This window comes from Buteo buteo, chromosome 17 (assembly GCF_964188355.1).
Source record: "Buteo buteo chromosome 17, bButBut1.hap1.1, whole genome shotgun sequence".
NCBI classification, from domain to species: Eukaryota; Metazoa; Chordata; class Aves; order Accipitriformes; family Accipitridae; genus Buteo; species Buteo buteo.
Genome location: NC_134187.1, coordinates 16,015,834 through 16,035,996, shown reverse-complemented (window position 1 = coordinate 16,035,996; position 20,163 = coordinate 16,015,834). Strand labels below are relative to the sequence as shown.

Genomic DNA, 20,163 nt, shown 5'->3' with positions numbered 1-20,163 from the left:
TAAGCTTAGTTTTTGCTGAGACATCTCAGATAGAACAGGTCCATTAGATCTCATCTGCTGGGATGACTTAGAGTTGGAGCACACTTCCTGCACCAAATCAGCCGTCAAGTTACTGTTGGCTACCAGTGGTTCTTGCACTGCCTTTCATAGGTATGAGCTACAGGCAATCTCTTACAGATACTAGATGACAAATACCCATATTAAGTTATTTCCTTGAAAGGAGGGGAAACTTTCAGTTCTTTCATTCCTTACTTATAAACAAGCTGATCAGATGAGGCTCACTTCACTAGACACCAGTACATAAGACATGGAGAGCAACAAAATATAGTAGTATTTTTATTAAAGAAAAAGCAGCAGTAACCATCCCCATTCCCAGTCCTGATTCCCCTTCCAAGGAGCTAGCAATTTCAAATCAAAGCAATGCCAGATGGGAAGTGAAGAAATATTACCCAATTTCTGGAGTCAGCACCATGGTGTTTTTCTGTTAGCACCTGGAAGTCCTCATGCCCTAAAACAGGGATTAGCTTCCTCACTAATCCTGGGGAAAAGACCAACAGCTCCCAGTGTCTCCAATTGCAGCAGCAACCCCACTTCCATTGTATTAATGATCTTACAAATTCTGGCACAAAGAAGGAGAAAGGCCCTGAGAAGGAATAGGAAAAGGAAGACTGAAGAGCATTTAAACCAAGATTCTCTGTCTAATCAGGCTTTAGGCCAAACTGTCAAGATCATTCACAGCAAGGGGGTGGTTTAGGACTCCCCTCTGCACCATCCTCTATTCTACTGTTCATTTTTCAAAAGTCATCCAAAATTGGATAGCTTTTATCATGTGCACCTTTGTTACTCTATACAAGACTAACACTGTGTGTCAAAAATAATTGTTTTATTCTTTAATTGAAACAGAAGCTGACCAGGTTCCACCTCCATGAAAAAAATATCACATTTAAAATTGGTTACACTAACAGCCTCCAGTAACACTCAAACAGCACACTATCAACAAAATAAAAACCAAGATGTTCCAAAGAAATATCCATGTTGTCCTCAAAATATTTGTTACACAGAATACAATCAATCAAGTTTACTGGTTATGACAATTCATAGAATTTCTGCAATGTTTTCTTGAGATGCGTACAGTTCACTGCTGCAGTGTATCAGATAGCACAGTGTGTCAGGTGCTATTTCTCCATAAAAAGGCCACTGGAATATCCATCCAATTGTGAACCAGGTTGCAAACTACTGCACAAACTCTCCCAAGAAAAGAAGTTTCCTGAAGATATCACAGCTCATCTTTATCCCAGTCATCCAGATCCACATCACTGAGATCAATATCATCTTCAACTGGAAGCTGTGAAAAAGGGAAGATTTCAAGCACACATTTAGAAATGCTTAACACCAGGACATCACTAACTTTGAAAGATGCTTACTTCATCCTGACAGTAAAGCTCCCTCCTGTCATCTCTTTCATGAAATCTCAAATGTATTAGCACAGGACAAGTGATCAGAGTTTAGACTAGAAGGTTGTTTTCTACCAATAAAAATGCTCCAGATAAAGGCAAATACAGATAAACTACGTAACAAAACTACTACCATATTCTATATTTTAATTCCATCTGAAGTAGATCAAAGGATTGTAGTAACTTTGTTTTTTACAGCAATGTTGAACCTTAAGAACATACTTAATCACTGTGTTATTTACTACACAGACTTTATCTTACAAACTTTGACATTAAGACTTTGACAGTAATGTCAGCATTTTGCAGAACCAAAGTCTCCACAACATTCAGGTCTTGAATGCATACACTACCACCTCCTTTACTCAGCATAGGTAATAACACATTTCAGCCTCAAGCAGATTACATCCTAACAGCTAGGCAGGAGTACCTGTCCATAACATCAGATGATGAATCTGGTGTTTGGTCTGATGGCAGGATTTAGTTAACGGGAAACTGTCAACACAACTTACCATGATCTTTAAAGAACAAGATTTTTCACACTGCCAGTTCTTAGTTAATCTATGCAGTCATTTCTGAACCTAGCAAATCATCAGCTCTTTTAGAGATGGAGCACCTCTTACCTCACCATCTTTGCCATCCCAAGGTTCAACTGAATGAATTTTAGGGAAAGCTCCACCACCCACTGGTGCTGTAGAGCCACGACCAACAGATAGTTCCCTGAGAAAAAACAAGTTAAAGTTAAATTTAAGAAGTTTCTCCAGTCTCCATCCACCTGGAACAGCACCCACTTCACATAAAAGGAAGTAAACTTTGAGATGTCATCTCTTGAAGCAAATCTAAACTGTCCAGAAGCAAAAGCTTTTCTAATTGAGAAGCAGAAAGTGATAGAGCCCTTAAAGCAGCATTGCAGATTTACAACTGGATCCAAAGAGACAAACTATGTGAGCTACACTATTTTGTATTTCAGCAGTTGTCGTGGTTTAACCCCAGTCAGCAACTAAGCACCGTGCAGCCGCTCACTCGCTCCCCCCCATCCCGCTGGGTGAGGGAGAAAATTGGGAAAAAGTCAAACTCATGGGTTGAGATAAGAACTGTTTAATAGAACAGAAAAGAAGAAGCTAATAATGATAATGATAACACTAATAAAATGACAACAGTAGTAAGAAAAGGATTGGAATGTACAAATGATGCACAGGGCAATTACTCACCACCCGCCGACCGACATCCAGCTAGTCCCGAGCAGCAATTCCCCGCCCCCCACTTCCCAGTTCTATACTACATGGGATGTCACATGGTATGGAATACACCGTTGGCCAGTTTGGGTCAGGTGCCCTGGCTGTGTCCTGTGGCAACTTCTTGTGCCCCTCCAGCTTTCTCGCTGGCTGGGCAAGAGAAGCTGAAAAGTCCTTGACTTTAGTGTAAACACTACTTAGCAACAACTGAAGACATCAGTGTTATCAACATTCTTTGCATACTGGACTCAAAACATAGCACCCCTACCAGCTACTAGGAAGACAGTTAACTCTATCCCAGCTGAAACCAGGACAGCAGTGTAACAATCATGGATAAATACAGCCCCTTTAACCGTATGTTTACCACTTAAGACAACTCCAAAAGGAGTCTGTAATTCTAGTTTTGAAAGTCACCTGCAACTGTTAACTTGAAATTACTAGTGATTTTTTTTAGTGGAGGCTAAGCCTCCACAGGTTACAATGGGTATGAGGTATTTGAGACACTCCATCTTGCACTTGCTAGTTAGGCTTGCTCAAAAAGCCTAACATTAAAATCCTGAAGAGCTAATCCCTTTGCATTCTTTCAGAAGCAAATAAGACTGCATCAGCATTCCTCCTTAAATGGAGTCTAGAATTTTTATGCTTGTCTCAGTGCCGATTTCCTTACTTTTGGTCAACACTGTTGAGACTGCCTATTAGATTACAAAAGCTGCACACAGCAAGCTGAGTTAACAGCCAGCTACATTGACTGTGATTGTACTGCTTTCTTTAGGCAGCACAGCTGCACTGAAGTGTCAGGTAAGAGATTATTCTAGCAAGTATTGCTGTGTAGTAAGACAATACCAAACCAATTATCTAATGTAATATAAGCTGTTAAGTTGGCTGTTGTGTCCTGGAAGCACCATCCACCCTTACCAGGAAAGGCTTCACTAAGATGGATTCTGTAGACTAAGGGAATTTGCCATGTCTGAGAAAAGGCAGACATTTCTCTCGCACGCATTAGTACAGACTGCCTGGTATTACTCTTCTTGCATCTGAATCCTAAATTTTAGCTGATGCTCTGAGAACATTCCCTTTTTTGGCATAAAGAAGAAAGTCTGATCACTTACACAGGTAAGAGAATATAGCACTGTTTCCATTAACCCAGCAGGAACAGGATTGAATTAACATGCTGCTTATGGCAAGGTGGCAAAGAGACTGTTGTACTTACTTTTGCAATTCTGACTGTCCTCTGACATTCTCCAAGCAAGGACATAGAAATAACACTGCTAATGTAAGCTCTCAAAGGCTCTTACATACCTTATGGCAGCTGGTGTTTTATCCAGAAGCAGAGTTCCTACTTCACTTTGACCATGCTTAAGTAACAGTTTAACTGCTCTGTTTCAGTGCTGCTGCCACCTTCTATGCTCCTGTCCATTTCCCTTCCCCATTCAATTCTTCTCAGCACTGGCTCTTGCCCAACTAGGCAAGAGGCAGTTTCAGGGAACTTGAGCTGAGCAGAGAGCTATTGACTTTTTGGATGGATTGCTTCAGCTCTCCCAATTAGCTTATTGGATGCCAGGGGAATAGGGAAGGGGAGGGTGGGAGGAGGAAGACAGGAATAGATGAACCAGAAAGATGAACAGCAACATACAGAACCTCAACAGCACCCATTTAGATTCCCAAACTGGGAACTTCCCAGTTACTAATCAGAGTGCACCACTTGAATTAATTAGTATTGATTGCCAAGTCCCATTAATTTCTTGAGCTACCAGAGAACCAGAATTTCTCAAGATCAAAGCTCACTTCTGTTTTCAAAAGTTGTGCTAAAACTACCATTTAAGTCTAAATGACCAGCTACTTAATTCTGTCCACCACAAAAAGGTAGCGACTGCTTTAGTAGTTGCAATTCCCACTGAAATCATTCCCTTACTCCAGTGAATGCTCATCCTCTTAGTTCTCTTAACTGTGCAAGTCTTGTTGGATCCAGGAGAGCCTGATTTTGGTCTGAACAGTCTCAGCCCCAGTTACAGAAACATTTAAGTCACTTAAAGATTTCAAACCTGAGAAACTCATTAATCCCTTGCTCACTGAACGATCCTTTCAGAAGGGCAAATTTCATCTTCCGAGCATTAACAGCTGCCATTGCTGGATAACCAAAGCCTCCAATCCCCAGAGAGCTCTCAAGATCTGACTGAGCACCTGCTTCTGTCCACAGCCACCTTGAGGAAAAGATAAAATAGAAAATGAATAATTAGGATAGGCACTACAATCATTTTGAAGTTGCACATATCCTGCAACTCTGCAGAGTTCAGGCTGGGCTCTGAACTGCCCTTGACAGTGTCAACTGTTACTGAAGTCAGCAGGGACTAGAGGGTCCCAATCTTGAACCATGTAACAGAAGAAAGCCCCTCCTCAACAACACCTCTAGGCCAACTCCATGCTCACAGCCACTGAAAGCTGGATCAGAACAACAGCCATGAAAGAGTCCAGGGAAAGAACTATGTTACCAATCTGAACGAATTACACTTCAGCCTATACTAAGCAAGGTTTAAAATGGCTCAAGTCACAGATCTAAACATGACAAAGTACTGCCCAAAGCACACTGTAGAGGATTTCTGGCCAAAGACTGAAAGACCACTATTTCACTCAGTATTAGTGCCGCACTGGTCAGGTCTCAGTTCCTCCAATGCTTAGTAAGTCCCCTGAAGGGCCTCTGGAATCAGCCAATCTCAGCATTTTCCCCCAGGCTTTCATGCCATTTCACACCCTTTTCACAGCAGTCAGTGTGTCAGAACAACTCTCACTTCCCAAAGAAGTCCCACAGATCCTAACCTCTATTTGAGAGGAGGAGAAAAGGCAAAACCTGCTGGCCTGCTTCTCTGAGAGCATGAAACTTGTTAATAACCTGCAATTTACTTTTTTTTTTGTTAAGAATTCAGCAGTCACACCAGCAGACTTACCCACCAGCAAAAGACTCTAAAAGAAACTGGATAAATACTGCCCTAAAATATTTTAGCATTCAGAACAAGAGTAAAAGATGCTTAACCTGATCTCATTAATGCTTAGATATCACTTGTAAATGCAGGATTTGAGAGGTGGATGAAAAGAAAAAAAACAATCAGCAGTTTATTCTAAAGCCACAGCATCCCCTCCCGCAGTACAGTTAGTAGAATACCAACATATACCATCCTGAACAAGGAACAACTCTTACCTGCAGATGAATCACTCATACAAATTCCATCCTGTTATCTCTAAAAACACTCACATCTTTTCCAAGAGGACCAGTCTACAACGACACTTACCCCCACATTTTCTTTTTGTATTTTTCAGCCATTTTTAACATGACATCGAGGTAAGAATTCCTCCCTGAAGCTCCTGTTTGTTAGACAGAATTGGACAAGTTAAAAACCACTACTAAATGCTTCAAGTGACAAATTAATACAGAAGTCTGCTTGCTTGTATGTCTACCTGTGTCAAGAATATGAGGCAGGACAGAAATGATGCAGAGCTGATGAGCATCACAGGTACTCTTCAGAATATCTTCATTAATTATCTAGAAGAAAGCCACAGAAAGTCAGTAAGAGTAAGACTTGGTTACCCAGCTGTGACCGCACTTCCCTCCAACAGCCTATCAACTCTATCCTACAAGGTAATAAGCACTGAAGCAACTTGACACAAAAGCTTACAAGCCTCTCCTACTTCACTGGTCCCCCAACACAAGATTGATTACAAAGAGTTCACAAAATCTTCTGTTGAGACTTGCAGCAACAGGAAATAAGCAGTACCAAATAAGGTTTACAGAGAGCACAGTAAGATATCACTTCTTGCTCCAAATCCCTGTCCTTGGACCAGGGCTGGAAACAGCACACCCATACACCTATGCATATGCCTATAGGTTTAATTCATTGTGCTGCTAGCATAAGGAGAGCCAGCAGGGTGCAGCATTTGCTGAAGATGAGGACATTTCATCAACATTAACACAGCAATACCTTTTTTGTGTGATCTACCTTAAAAAGGAATCAACCCATTTATCTGCATCAGTGGTCTCCAAATTTTGATTGTGCACCCCCATCAGTAAAAAATTTTCTAAGCAAGCAGCCCTGATATATGTATTTTAATTATATACATGTACTACTGTACTAACGTATACATTATAAAGCATACAGAAAATAGACATTTTAAAAGGATAACGAGGATGAAATAAACCTTTAAAAATATCTTTAAGTTTATTAATGGTACAAATTCTTTTTTCCTGCACCCCAAGGGGTTGTCTTGCATGCACCCCACTTTGGAGACAACTGATCACCATTTCAAATCTACCAACATCAAGCTGAAACTAGAAGTCACCACACAGAGGGTGGAATTTTTTGGCCAACAAGCAAGATTAGTCATCATGCATCTCCTAATGGATGGCTTACAAATGACAAAACCCTGCCATCTTGTAAAAAAAAAAAAAAGAGGCGTGGCACAGAACCCAACATTTTGACTCTTCCTCAAAAGAGGATTCAGACACTCTGGCACCATTCTGTCAGTGCCTTCAATGTATCAATTCTGATAATCTTTCAGTCAACAACAAATTCACAGTAAAAAAATAACAGAAAGCTGAATGATCAGTCTTGCTATCCTTGACCTGCTGCAAAACAGTGTGCAAGCAGCATATTTAGGCTGTTTTTACAGTTGATACAGTCCTGTAAAAACTGCTGCAAAGGATATGAAGGAAAAGCACTTTGAAAAAAATGATGTAGAGGTACCTCCAAGAGCTCAGGTGGTGGTGCATTATCAGAAAACAGATCCAGAGCACGAGCAATGATATCAGATCTAGTTCTCCCACCATCATAATCAACAGGGTCTTCTCCTTTCTGGAAGATTTTAATGGTGGGAAATCCACGAATCTGAAAGACAAGTTTAAGCCATCAGCTCAAATAAATCTGAATATTTATGGTGGAAGTTATCTGCTACTCTGATGTGTTCTAGATTAAGAGAAAGGGAAGAGAGAACATCTACACTAATCCAGTCTCACAGCAGGTTATAACTGAACCTGAACAATTTAGTAGCTTCCTACTTGTGCAACAATTCAAAACAAAGTTAACACACACTGAAATACTGTTTTAAGTTTTAGGCCTGATGAATCAGCAATGGTGTCACCTCAATTTAGACACACCAAGCACTGCAGGTTTAAGTGCCATGAGGACTATCTTAACTCTTTGTATTTATTAGTTTCCCATTTTATCTGTAGGGAAACAGCACTGTGGCTACATGGCAACAAGTGGATCTTAAGCTCCCTCTGCTACATTTCCACTAAAACTTGTTCAGTGTTCATGCCGACTGCCAGCCACATACACTTGAAGGTAAACTAAGCAGCACACCAAGTTCCCTGTACTATATTAAAAATTCAAGAGTATCAGTTCACTCTGGGCACACATCATAGCTGATCTGGGCAGCTAATATTGTTGGAGTGATCCCTGATAACTGGCTCCAACATGTACAGGTACATGTGGGGGTTCTGAAGATGCTCAGCCAGCACAAACAGTCCGGAAGGAGAGATCTCTCACTTCAGATGATAAAGGTATACAAGATCTTACAGAAATGAACAGCCTTTTTCATCAGCATCATCCAGATTTATTCCTTTCTTCTCACTCCATTTACTTATATTGTTACTGACATTCAGGAATGAATTATTTGTGGAAAAATTGTATGTGTCACTTAACATTATTTTTAGCACAAAACACTTAAGAGGTAACAGATTAAGGAACAGTTCAGTAAGCATTAAAGGGAAATCTGACATGCTAGAGATGGAAAGGAAATTGTAACCACTGCAGAGACATTTACCCCGTATCGGCCTGCCAGCATCTGATTGACTGTTGCATCTACTGCAGCCAGCTTTACTTTTCCCTTTGTTTGTTCTTTCACCTCAGTGGCAGCAGCTGCCCATTCTGGTTCCAGGCTGAAAAACAAAGAATACAAGTGCTCTAAGCTCTCTTAGAGCTAGCAAAAGTATACCATGTTCCACCATTCTGTAGCATACTCCACTCAGGGAAAAAATAAAGTCTCTGCAGAGAATGACAGCTAGGAGGGTTATTCCAAATGAGACTGAAGTCCTGCAACTGAAGAAATGAAAAGGTTAATAAAAGTTCTGGATCTTATTTCCACTGGTAACTGGGAATTTTACTGCTAAGGAGGAATGCAGCCAGAGCACCACCAGGGTGCCCTGAGCAGGAAAAGCCCACACATTTTTGTTAAAACACCTTACAGAAAACATCACTTCTGATATACCAGAGATGCAAGGTCTCTTTCAGGGGACTAAGGGTATCACACAAAACTAAGCAGTAATGGGAAATGAATTGTCAAAGAAAAACCACATTTACTTTTTGCAGTGGCCACACCATGGGGCATAAAACTCCACCATCCACACATCGTCACTGTTTATGACGTTCTTATCAAAGCTGTCATCGGTCAGCTCAATCACATCCTTCTTATCTCCACCTCCGCTCTCTCGGCTCTGTAAGAAACAAACAGACCCTCACATAAGATGTAACCAAAATTGGTTTCCCACACAAGCCCTCTCCTGTGTGTCATGTCGTACAAAATGGTCTTTATTTGAATGAGATACAAAAGAGGCAGTGTTAGGTCACACACCTTTCCCATTTTAGAACTGACAATACACACAGCCTACTCCCAGTGCACTTTCAAGAAACAGCAAGTGAACCTTCCCCCCCCCCCCCCCCCCCCAAAAAAAAGGGAAATCAAGTCAAACTGACTAACAAGATGCGAGAATACTTCCCCAGTTCCTCATGCTCTGACCTGTCCAAGAACAAAGTGCTCTCTAAGACCCCACCACCCCACTGTGCCTTGGTTTCCAGGCAAAACAAACGTGCGAGTGCAATACACACTACAGGGTACAGTCCACCTAGGTCTTTTATCTGGCCAGCCTGATGATGTTGGAGTATACTTGCTCCATGATCTAGAAACAGTAGTAGGAGCCAGAAGCTTTTCAATTTACCTTCAAGGAGAAATCCAGCAAGCCAACATCAGAAGAACACTACTAAATTAGAAAAAACTCACCCATCTAGTTTAGACTAGGACTAGACAAATGGTACTTAAACCAGTTGGATAATGGGGCTCACAGAGACCTCAAAGTTCAAAGGGAGATACACCTGGGGAAGAATAACCCCATGCACCAGTACACACTGGGGACTAACTAGCTGGAAAACAGCTTTTCAGAGAGGGATCTGGGGGTCCTGGTGGACAAGCTGAGCATAAGCCAGCACTGCACCCATGTGGCAAAGGCACCTCACAGTCTCCTGAGCTGCACTAGGCCAGCAGGTCTGGGGAGGTCAACTTGCTCTCTGCTCAGCACTGTGTGAATCACCTGGAGTGCTGTGTCTAGTTCTGGGCTCCCCAGTATAAGACGCATGCACACACTGGAGCAAGTTCAGCCAAGGTTAAAAGCTGATTCAGGGCTTTAAGCATCTCACATATGACAAGAGGTTGAGAAAGCTGGGATTGCTCAGCTGGAAAGAGAAGGCTCAGCATGGATCCTATCCAGGTATATAAATACCCAAATGGAAGGGAGCAAAGAAAACAAAGGCAGACTCTTTTCTGCAATGCCCAGTGTCAGGACAAAAAGGGCTTAAGTTGAAATACAGGAATTTAAATTAAACATAAGAGAAAACTTTTCTACTGTGAGGGTGGCCAAACACTGGAACGGGTTGCCCAAAGAGTGCCATCCATGTGGAGTCTCAGTCCTTGGAGATACTCACAACTTGATGGGACACAGCCCTGAGCAATCCGCTCTAGTTGACCCGGCACTAGGCAGGGGGGCTGGACTAGACAACCTCCAGAGGTCCCTTACAACTTCACCTATTCTATGAACTGAGTCAGGAGCACAAGCTCCAATCTCCTGTACAGGACAGTCTCCAGTTGAAAACAAACACACACATTCCCTCAAATACCTGTTTCCCAGAACTATATCCTCCACCTCTGCCACTAAGACGGTCTTTCACCAGGGACCGAAGAGCACTTAGAGCAGCATCAACAATAGCATCACTTGTCCTGCCACCTGCAATGCAGCAAAATGAGTGATTAAAGCATCAAAAGGCCAGTTTAAGGTAGGCCTCTGACTTAATTACAAACTTAATATTCCTTCACCCTAAGGATTTTTCAGGAAAAGGAGGACTGGGCTATGAGTGATATGGTAGTAGTGGTGGGACATCACTGACTTAAACACAAGCAGCAGGATTGACTTCACTCCACTTTTCAACTACTCCCTTTATCGGGGGGGGGGGGGGTGTGCGTCTGTGTGTGCGTGTGCGCGTGCGTGTGCGTCTGTGTGTGCGTGTGCGCGTGCGTCTGTGTGCGCGTGCGCGACTCTGGCAAGCTCCCAGTAAACAGGAAGAAAGGAATAATTCTTTGGATCTGCCTAACAACCTCCACCAACTACAAACTGCAGGTGGGACTGTTAGCACATGCTACGACATACACCATTTGGTCAAACAAGTCCCACCCATCTGCCTCTCAGTTATTATAAGCACTAGACAGGAAGGAAACACCACACAAGACAGCATTAACAGCTACCATAATTACTGTATTCAGGGAAGTTTTTAGGCATGCAACACGTGAAAGAGCACCACATTTACCCTGATAATCCTCTGCTTTGTTTTTGTTGGCTCCAAATATCTTGATAGTCGGAAACCCTCTGACTCCATACTGTCCACCCAAGGACTGATGTTTATCTGCATCTACTGCACCTACTTTCACTACACCCTGTGGAAATAAAAACCAAAAACTAAGACAAGACTTCTACAGTGATTTAACACATTGTATACTCTGTGCGTGCTGGAGAGAAAAAGAGTTATTAGGAGGGTAAGAAAACAGTCACCATAAGAGGCGTTATCCTCCCAAAAGCATTAAACTACAGAACACCATATATGTCCCTTTCTTTCTTCATCCTGACAAACAAAACTTTAAATTCTTTGGTTTTTTTTTTAGTTGGGTTTTGTTTGGTTGGTTTGGGGTTTTTTGTTTTTCTGTTTTTATTATTTTTAAGGGAAATATATTTCACATAGGCAAGAGTTTAGCAAATCACTACATGACCAAGTTTTCTGCAGTTAAAGAAATACTCATCACCAACAGCTTACAAAGCTGTTTTCAGCTATTCGGTTCATGCTGTTCAGAGGCAGGTGACAGAACAGCGAGGAAGAAAAGAGAAACATGCTATTTTCGGGGATGGCTGGGTTCTAATGTCCTCTGGTGCTGTTAAAAGCAGCCCTGAAAAACAGTAACAGGAATTCACAGGGACAGAACTGACCTGCTTCCTGTACAATTCAATGGCTTCTTTTAAAAAAGAAAAAACCACAAAAATCCTGACTTTAAGTGCCTCTGACTGGACTTCACTTCTCTGACCGGACAAGTACGATTAAAGTGATATGGTTTTGGGGACCAAACCCCACCTCCATGTTCCCAAGCCAGATGACAAACAGCCAAATTCTCCTCAATCCACTGCCACAAGCACATTTCAAAGGCTAAACTTACTTTTAATGCTGTTGCCGCTTTCTTCCACTCAGGGGTTAGTCTTTGACAATGACCACACCTTTAAAAAAAAAACAAACAAAACCAACAGTAATTGTCATTCAGATCTGACAACTATTTCCGAAGTAGAGTGGTCTTGTTGGGTTTGCAATTACAGAACAGTCACTCACAGCAAATTGTGGGAGACTTAAGATCTACTCGTGAGGAGGGGAAGAGGCTATGCCACAACATCACATCATCACTCAGACTTCTGAAGAGAAACCTCCATGTGTATTACATAAGCGCATACACACACACACACACAAAAGCTAACTGGCTTTCCTAACAGAGGCAAATGTGCACACCAAAATCCAGATATGCATGCTAGTCTGCTTGTTGCAAGCTAAAATGGACCTGTGATAAGACCTCTAGAATAATTTTTTTCAGGCAACTTCTTAACTAGCAAGAATTTGTGGCACAACATTTCCTGGAGGTGTCTGGGGGAAAAGACCAACAGCTGACCGGCAACTAGCACATACTCACAGCATCACAAGTCTGCAGAGAAAGAGGAGCTGCTCATTTACTTATACCAGTTCTACACTATTACCATTGTTCAACAGAGCTTTCTGTTGCCTGTAAAACTGCAACAACACTAGAAGCAGCACAGCAAGCTTTCCCCTAAACCTCTCAGTCCAGAGTCAGGCTGTTGCAATCAATGAAAGGCCCCTTTCTACAGAACATGGAGCTTTGGATGGCAATAGCACAGAGGATTTGTGCAAAGATGGAATATACATCACCAGAATTTATGTGGAAGAGATTCCACACACTGGACATGAGCAGGATGGGAGATAGAGGTGCTAAATTAAGATGCACAAAGCCAGTATTTTTCAATGGAAATGGGAAATTCTAAGTGAGAATTCAGATCTGTGCTTTCACATGAGAATCAGGTTCAGAAAGAGAGAAGTGAGGAGCCTTCTCACTTACTTATTGATCCACTAACCACTTTGATCAGTCATTTTTAATACTAATTTCTCTACTGAAATTGAAATAGTAAAATGGCATACAAGCTTTTGTTATTAGACCCTACTTGCCAATTTGAAACCAATTCTGCCTTTTTCCACTCTTGACGATATTTAAAATAGGAATCCCAACTACAGCTATTTGGCTAGTCACAAGGCCATCAAACTGATAACTGTACTTCCAACAACTGAATGAAACCCTGGACTGATCAGCAGCAGATTCCTATGCTGCTCCTCCATGCTAAGAGCAAGTAAGTACACAGCTGTAATTCTTACCATGGGGCGTAAAACTCCACGAGCCACAGGCTCTCACTCTGGATGACCTCCTTGTTGAAGTTAGTTGGTGTTAGCTCTATCACATCATCACTGGCTGAATATAAACAGTTAACTGCCAGGAATAACGTACAGCTCACTGTGCCTAGAACAAAAAAGCAAAGCAGTCAGCATTCCTGCAGAACATTTATGATTCTCCTGTTGCCATGGCTAAATCACCTCCCCACTGCCTGCAAATCAGCAGCAGGGGGAGGAAATCAGGGAAAGGGATTCCAGTTTGGCTGGAAGAAAAGGAACTTAAGGCAAGATATATGCTTTCCCTCCTCACTTAAATCCTGATTCCACAGGATCATGTAATATATTCTCTGTGCCTAAAGCTAGCTGGAATTATGCCACCCCTGCTATGGCCCTCCAGACAGTCTTTTGTCAAAGCTGCTACCCTAAATACTACTGGTACAAAACCAGCAGAACTTCCACAGGTATCCCCATGATAAGCTATGTTTTCTTTCAGTTCTTTCTCACAGAAACTCCTAAACAAACCGCCCACACCTCTTGCACAGCAGGCACTCAAATATATCTTTTATAGGATCACATAATGCAGGACTGTCCCAACTAGTCTTAGTACAGTTACGGTGATTTTAGGACCAGCACTTGATGCACTAGTAGTATAAGGAGCTCCTTCATTCTTGGTCGTAAGGATCTTGGTCTACCAGTAATTCATCTCTCTAGCAACAGACTGGAGAACAACAGCTAAGTCTCTCTGGTTCACAACTCCAGCACTCTTAGAATGCTAAAAAAAAGTTATCATTAAAATGTACAAGGAAATTGCTTTCTCTTAAGAAGACTTCATACTTCTGGTCACTTCGGGATCTTATTATTGCTTGCAACTTTCCACATAAAACCTCGTAATCCTTCCTTCTACCTAGTCAGAGAGCTTGAGAGATGACTTGATGAAAGATGACAAGCATCTCTGTAACAAAATTCACATAGCAAAAGACTTTTCCTAATCCACTAAAGACTGGAGGAAGTAAGAGCTCAGACACTGCAGTGAGAACTAGGCAAAAAACTATTAGCTTTGCTGCAAGCGGTTAATAACTTGCATGGTAAGCTGCACATTCTCTCTCAAGACTGAATATGAGAGGAAGATACAGTTCAGTGATGCAGAAACCCTACAGCACATGGTACACAGACTGCACAGCATCACCTACATTTTATCAGTCCTTCTCAAGAAAAGCCAGTTTCATTACACCTATTCTACAGGTGAGAGAAGCTGACAAATAACATCTTCCAGGTTACTCTGCCAGAGATCAGGACTGAATTGCCACACTGTAACCCAGTGCCCTATCCACTGCACCACTCCCCCTCCTAATGGCTTCTTCTAGCCCTAGGACCCAAGCCTTTTCTTTTGGCGTGATCTCAGTTGGTTTCCACCGCCAGATTCACACATTAGATTGGCTCTCTCCCTTCAGTATGCCCCACACAAACAGCACTGATCAACAGACTTCCAAGGCGATCTGTGGCTGTCACAGCATGTTACAGTGACCTACAGTAGCAGCTGCCGCTGGGGTAGAGTAAGAAAACAAGGATGGAAAAACCTACTTGAACATTACAGTCATTCTCAAGAGAGAAACCCTTTTATAGATGGAAAGAGAGCATTAAATCGAAATCAGCATATTGTGGCATCACCTAAAGAGATCTCTAGCAGAATACATTCAGAAGCTGAACAGAGTTCACTCAGCCATTTCTGTCACTTCAAACAGAGAAGTTCTAGCTTATGCAAAAACACCTGCTAAAGAGAACTCATGAAAGAAAGCACATGGTGAAATTCACCTAGTCACGTATCACTGCATTTTTGTTTAAGCTACAACTCATGAACTGGTAGCATAACTTTCCTTTCTATAGTGAAATATTTAAGATTTAATTCATCTTTAGCAAATAAACCGCTCATTTTCCTACAAGCATCTAAGCCAGGAAAATGCCAATCTGTTCTTGATATTAAAGCAAAAAAACCAACCTCAGATAATCTGGTTTTGAAAGTTGTTTTCTAAGGTAAGCCAATTAGATAGACAGGAGCACGGTTAAACCAACTAAGGCATCTGCATGCTGGTATTGCTAGTCCTCATCGAAAAGCCAAATTGTAACTCTGAAGATTTGTTAAAAAAAACTTTTGCTACTGGATGATGATTCTGTGAACTTCCTCCTTAAATACCCACCCCTTCTGCAGCAGAACTCGGTGTGCTGAAGTTCACCCGTCCCTGCACATCTGCGCTACATCTGCGCTCGGTGAGCGAGAGCCTTCCCCGTTCGGCCCCGTGCAGTGTTAGCTGCACCCTCGGTATTTCTATAAAGGGGTCCGCGGGGGACTACTTAACAGGTTTACCGATTTATTCGGCACAGAAGACCCAGCAGCAGGGGGAGGGGAAGAGGAAGAGGAAGGGCAATTCCCCACGGACTCCTCCCTTTGTCTTCAGTTATTACTTTCCGACTGCCCTTACAGCACTAGATCCCAGTTCAGGGCAGCCGGGCAAGTAAAACATCACCATTTACTGGAAACCAAAGCCGTTCGGATTTATTTTTTTTAATTAGGGTGAGAGATAAGCACCATTTTCTTTTTCTTGTTGTTGTTGCTGGGATCTTTAGGCCGTCTACCCGCACTCCAGTTACCCACCGAGTAACCGGGGACGGGGCGGCGCGGCGTGTCCCCCCCCGCCCCGGGGGGCACAGCGGCTCGGACCGGCAACGGCCCAAAGGCGGCTGCAGGCGCTGCCCCCCACTCCACGAGCCACCCGCCGGCCACCCCGGAGCGCGGCCCGCACGGCCTAGAGCCCTCGACCCATCCCCGAGCGGGAGACGAGCGCACGGTAGCTCCCAGCCCCTCCCCAGCGACCGGACGGCCGCCCGCTCCCTCAGCCCAGCTCCCTCCCGCCGCGACGGGCCGGGCCCACACCAGACAGCCGGGACGAGGGAAGCCGTGGTCGGACAGCCACCGCGCGCGCCCCTCTCCCCGCCCCCCCGGTCCCCTCAGCTCCTACCCCACCAGAGACGGCCCGCAGCGCGCACCCCCATGGCTGCCCCCCGCTCCCTCGGCCGCCGCTACTAGAGCCTGTCCGCTCCGCCCCCCGGCCCACGCGCCGCGCGTTCCGCGCCGTGGCCGCCGCCCATTGGCGGCGGTGGCGCTCGCGCACTGGCATAGCCAATGGGGGGAGGCCGCGTCAGTCGCTGCTGGGCGCGGGTGGCCGAAGGAGGCTCTGAGGGGCGGAGGAGGAGGAGGTTGGGGCCGGGGCCGGGGCGGGCCGGGCCTGACCTGGCCTGGCCTGGCTTGGCCTGGCTTGGCTTGGCTTGGCCTGGCTTGGCTTGGCGGGCCGGTAATGGGGATGGAGCGGGAGCGGTGTCCTGGGGTTGGCCGGGAGCTGCTGAGGGCAGGAGGGTGGCAGAGGTGTGCCTGGTGAGCGCTGCCAGTAGGCTGCCCCGGGCAAAGCGCTCTCAGCCTGCTTCTAGCAGCTTCCCGGGGTCCTGCCGCAGCTAGAGCGCCCTCAGCTGCTCCCCGCCTCGCAGCCCTGGTGGGTGTCTGGGTCTGGGCTGAAACCCGCGCAGGCCTTCAAGGAGAAGGAAGGCAGGCCAGTGTTTTGTCCTGTTTGGTGCCCGAGCTTCTTTTGTACCACCTCTCAGTGCAAACGTAAGTCTCAAGGACTTGACAGTCCGAATGGTGTCACTGTGAAAACCAAGGCAGGCATCTAGATTTGAAAAAAAAATTGTTTGCAAGTCACAAGCTTCCATGTAAAAGTAGAAATTAGCCTAGCTGCATCTGCTGTAGGCCAAGGAAATAAAAGTAGGGAGAGAGGGCAGCTGATGCATGGCGGTACGAGTGCTGTTAAAACCTAGATAACCTGCTTGCATCCAACAGAGACTTGGAAAGTTTGGGTCCAGCAGCACAATGTGTATATGGCTATTTTGTATGAAAAATCAGCATCCCAGTTCAACAGCTTCAGCAGCAACGGATTAAAAAAGCTGGTTGTTGTTCACCCCCCCCCCCATGACTGCACATTGCAGGAGGGTACTAGAGCTTGGGGCTATGTTGTTGGTGGGCATAGATGCAGACAAAAGGTTTTTGCAGAGCTAGGATTCAGCCGTTAAGTGAGCTGTGAATTTTTTAGTGTAGTGGTAGTAGCTGGACTTAATGTACCGTTGAAATAGAATTTTTCAGCAATTGGATCTTAAGTGGTCTAAATTTTACCCCCATCCATACGCCCATTGCTTCATGCTCACAAGTAGTGCTTTTCAGTACGATTAAGTCCTGCTTTTTGAGAGTACAAAATTGTTAGCATGGTAGTGAGAACAGGCAGCCATTTTCACCTTCAAGATGTTTCAGATATGGAGGAACAGGGAAGCATGAAATAAAAGTTTTAACCAGAATGGCTATAAAATACTGACATCTTGGCATCTCCATCCATAAAAGGACAGCCTTCTGAGCAGGCAGGTTCAAGTTTGTGGCGATTCCTAGATCTTAAGATAAAACATACCTCACCTATTATTTTACTGACTCCTAAAGCAAACAGGAGCTGCTCTGCAGACTATCTTTTCTAAGGAAATGAGTATTTCTCTTAAGTTTCACCAGTATGATGAAAAAAATAAACATGACACCTTGGGGCGCTATTGAGCAGTTAACATGACATTGGCTCCAGGTAAAATCCTCAAAACCAGAAATAATTAAAGGATAGTTTTATGGCATGTAAATTTGCAGAGAAAATTGATAATTTGGGGCGGGTGGCTAATAGAAGGAACTGGGTAGAGGTAGTGTATTTTATTTTGCATTAGTGTCATGCAACAGTAAGTTGAATGGCTGTGTTTAACGTTTCTATAGCACCAAGAAACCTGTGTTAAAGTACCTATTGCTGAATAAGAAGCTTTTAACACAGATCTTTACTGACTTGGTAAATTCCTAGTGAGTTACTGCAGGAAACAATTCTATACCAGGAGCAAGTCAACATTTTTATGTGTGTTCTGGAAATACACCTAAGATACTGCTGATAAAACCTGCACCAAGACAAATATTAGTACAGTGATAAATAACGATGAAAATAGGGCAATGATACAGGGTATTTGATAAATGAGCTGCCTTCAGACAAAACGCTTTAAGGGTTTTAATGAGTTCGCATGAGGTTTTACTATCTCAGTGAAGAAGGTACTTGAATGGAGTCTCTGAAAGAGATTTAGATGCTGTTTCTCCATTGCAGCATGAACTTCTGTGATATTCCTGGCAAAAAACCTCATGTGATTCATGACTATGTAAAAAGGGGAAGAATGGAAAGATACTTTGTCTGCAGATGTTAATGAGACAAGTTATTGAGTCTATATTTAAAAATGTATAGGTAATTGTAGGGACAGGATTAGAAGGGACTTTGCAGATTTCTGAGGTCAGCACACTGATGCAGCAGAAACCGTTCCATGTATGAGTCTGTGAGACCTCATGGATGTGTGCTGGGGAGCTGGCTGATACAAAACCTGAGATCAGTTACCAGAGAAAGGAAAGACAGTGTTTGAAGAACACTTGTACAGAAAAGACAAGGAGAGATTTAATGTTATAAATGTAAGGAATATTCTGGTATTGCAGGGATCTTGCCTGGTTCCTGCCCTGCAGATGAGTAGGAGGAGTATAACGCACAGGGATTCTGGCTTTACAAGTTCTGGGTACTTTCTGACTCCAAAACTGAGACATGGTTGAGTGTTCCTGGAATGCAGTTCACAGTAAAGCAAGCTTTGCCTGAAGTAGTGTTTTTCATTTGTGTTATTAACATGCATTTAATCTTAGTGGCCTGCAATTACCAGAAGACAGTGGACAGAAGCTTTTACTGGAGACAGAAAAAACAGGGGAAGCCTTAGAGCTAGTAAAAAGAGATGGGGATAAGGATTGCTCCCTGGAACAACTGGCTTTGTTTCTAGCAGAGGGGAGCCAGCTGCTGCACAGCCTCAGAAGGAGCAATGGATGGAGCTTAAGACAAGCTATTCTCTGCTTAATGAGGCTTATTACCTGTTTAGGATGAGACTGGGGTGAAGGTTTGGAAGCTCTAAAAAGGCCTTTTGCTGGCTGATTTGATACACATAATGAGAACTGGCCATGTTTAAAGAAGGAGGGGAAGACTCAGAGGCAGCAAAATTTTGAGGGGCCTTCACTAACTGGCAGGTATAGCCCTACAGATATTCCAGGCTCCAGCATCTGCTGTTCAGAGATGCAACAGCCATTGTCAGCTTTGGAGCCCATTTGCCTTGATCAGGGTGAGGCTGTCACATGGAGTGAACTCAGTTATGAGGCTTCAACATTATCCTAAACCAGATATGATTGTTTTAGCCTGATCCCCACCACAGCTGGAATCAGCCACCTTTCCTCTTCTGTTATTTAAATGGAGCTTTCACCTGTTCAGATCCAGGCCTTTTTCTCCCATCTTTACTGTCATGGTCATTCAGGTCCCCAGCAGGACCCGTCATTTCCCTTTTCGATATCATAATTTACTTGGGATTAGCCTGTTACACAGCCATTTTATAATCACTTCTGGACTCTAAAAATGGCATTGAAAAAACAGTAGTTTGAGATGCACCTAGTCTTACCCGATCGTGTATCCACATCACATGGTATACCAATACGAGCTTTATTCTTTATGCGTAACAGCAGAAGGCATCATGTTTTCCAGTGCCAGATGT

The 20,163-nt window shown here is 43.6% G+C and overlaps 1 protein-coding gene across 1 annotated transcript; it reads right to left on the bottom strand.

The window, feature by feature from the left end:
- Positions 1-325: 325 nt before the first annotated feature.
- Positions 326-16,600, bottom strand: PDIA6 (protein disulfide isomerase family A member 6). The gene is made up of 13 exons (XM_075049135.1): positions 16,500-16,600; positions 13,471-13,612; positions 12,200-12,257; positions 11,305-11,431; positions 10,621-10,727; positions 9,034-9,167; positions 8,498-8,612; positions 7,420-7,560; positions 6,137-6,221; positions 5,971-6,043; positions 4,729-4,887; positions 2,075-2,171; positions 326-1,345 (listed from the first exon to the last, which is right to left on the bottom strand). The coding sequence occupies exons 1-13, from the start codon at positions 16,531-16,533 to the stop codon at positions 1,277-1,279; spliced, it is 1,341 nt and encodes a 446-aa protein (XP_074905236.1). The 5' UTR covers positions 16,534-16,600; the 3' UTR covers positions 326-1,276.
- Positions 16,601-20,163: the final 3,563 nt, after the last annotated feature.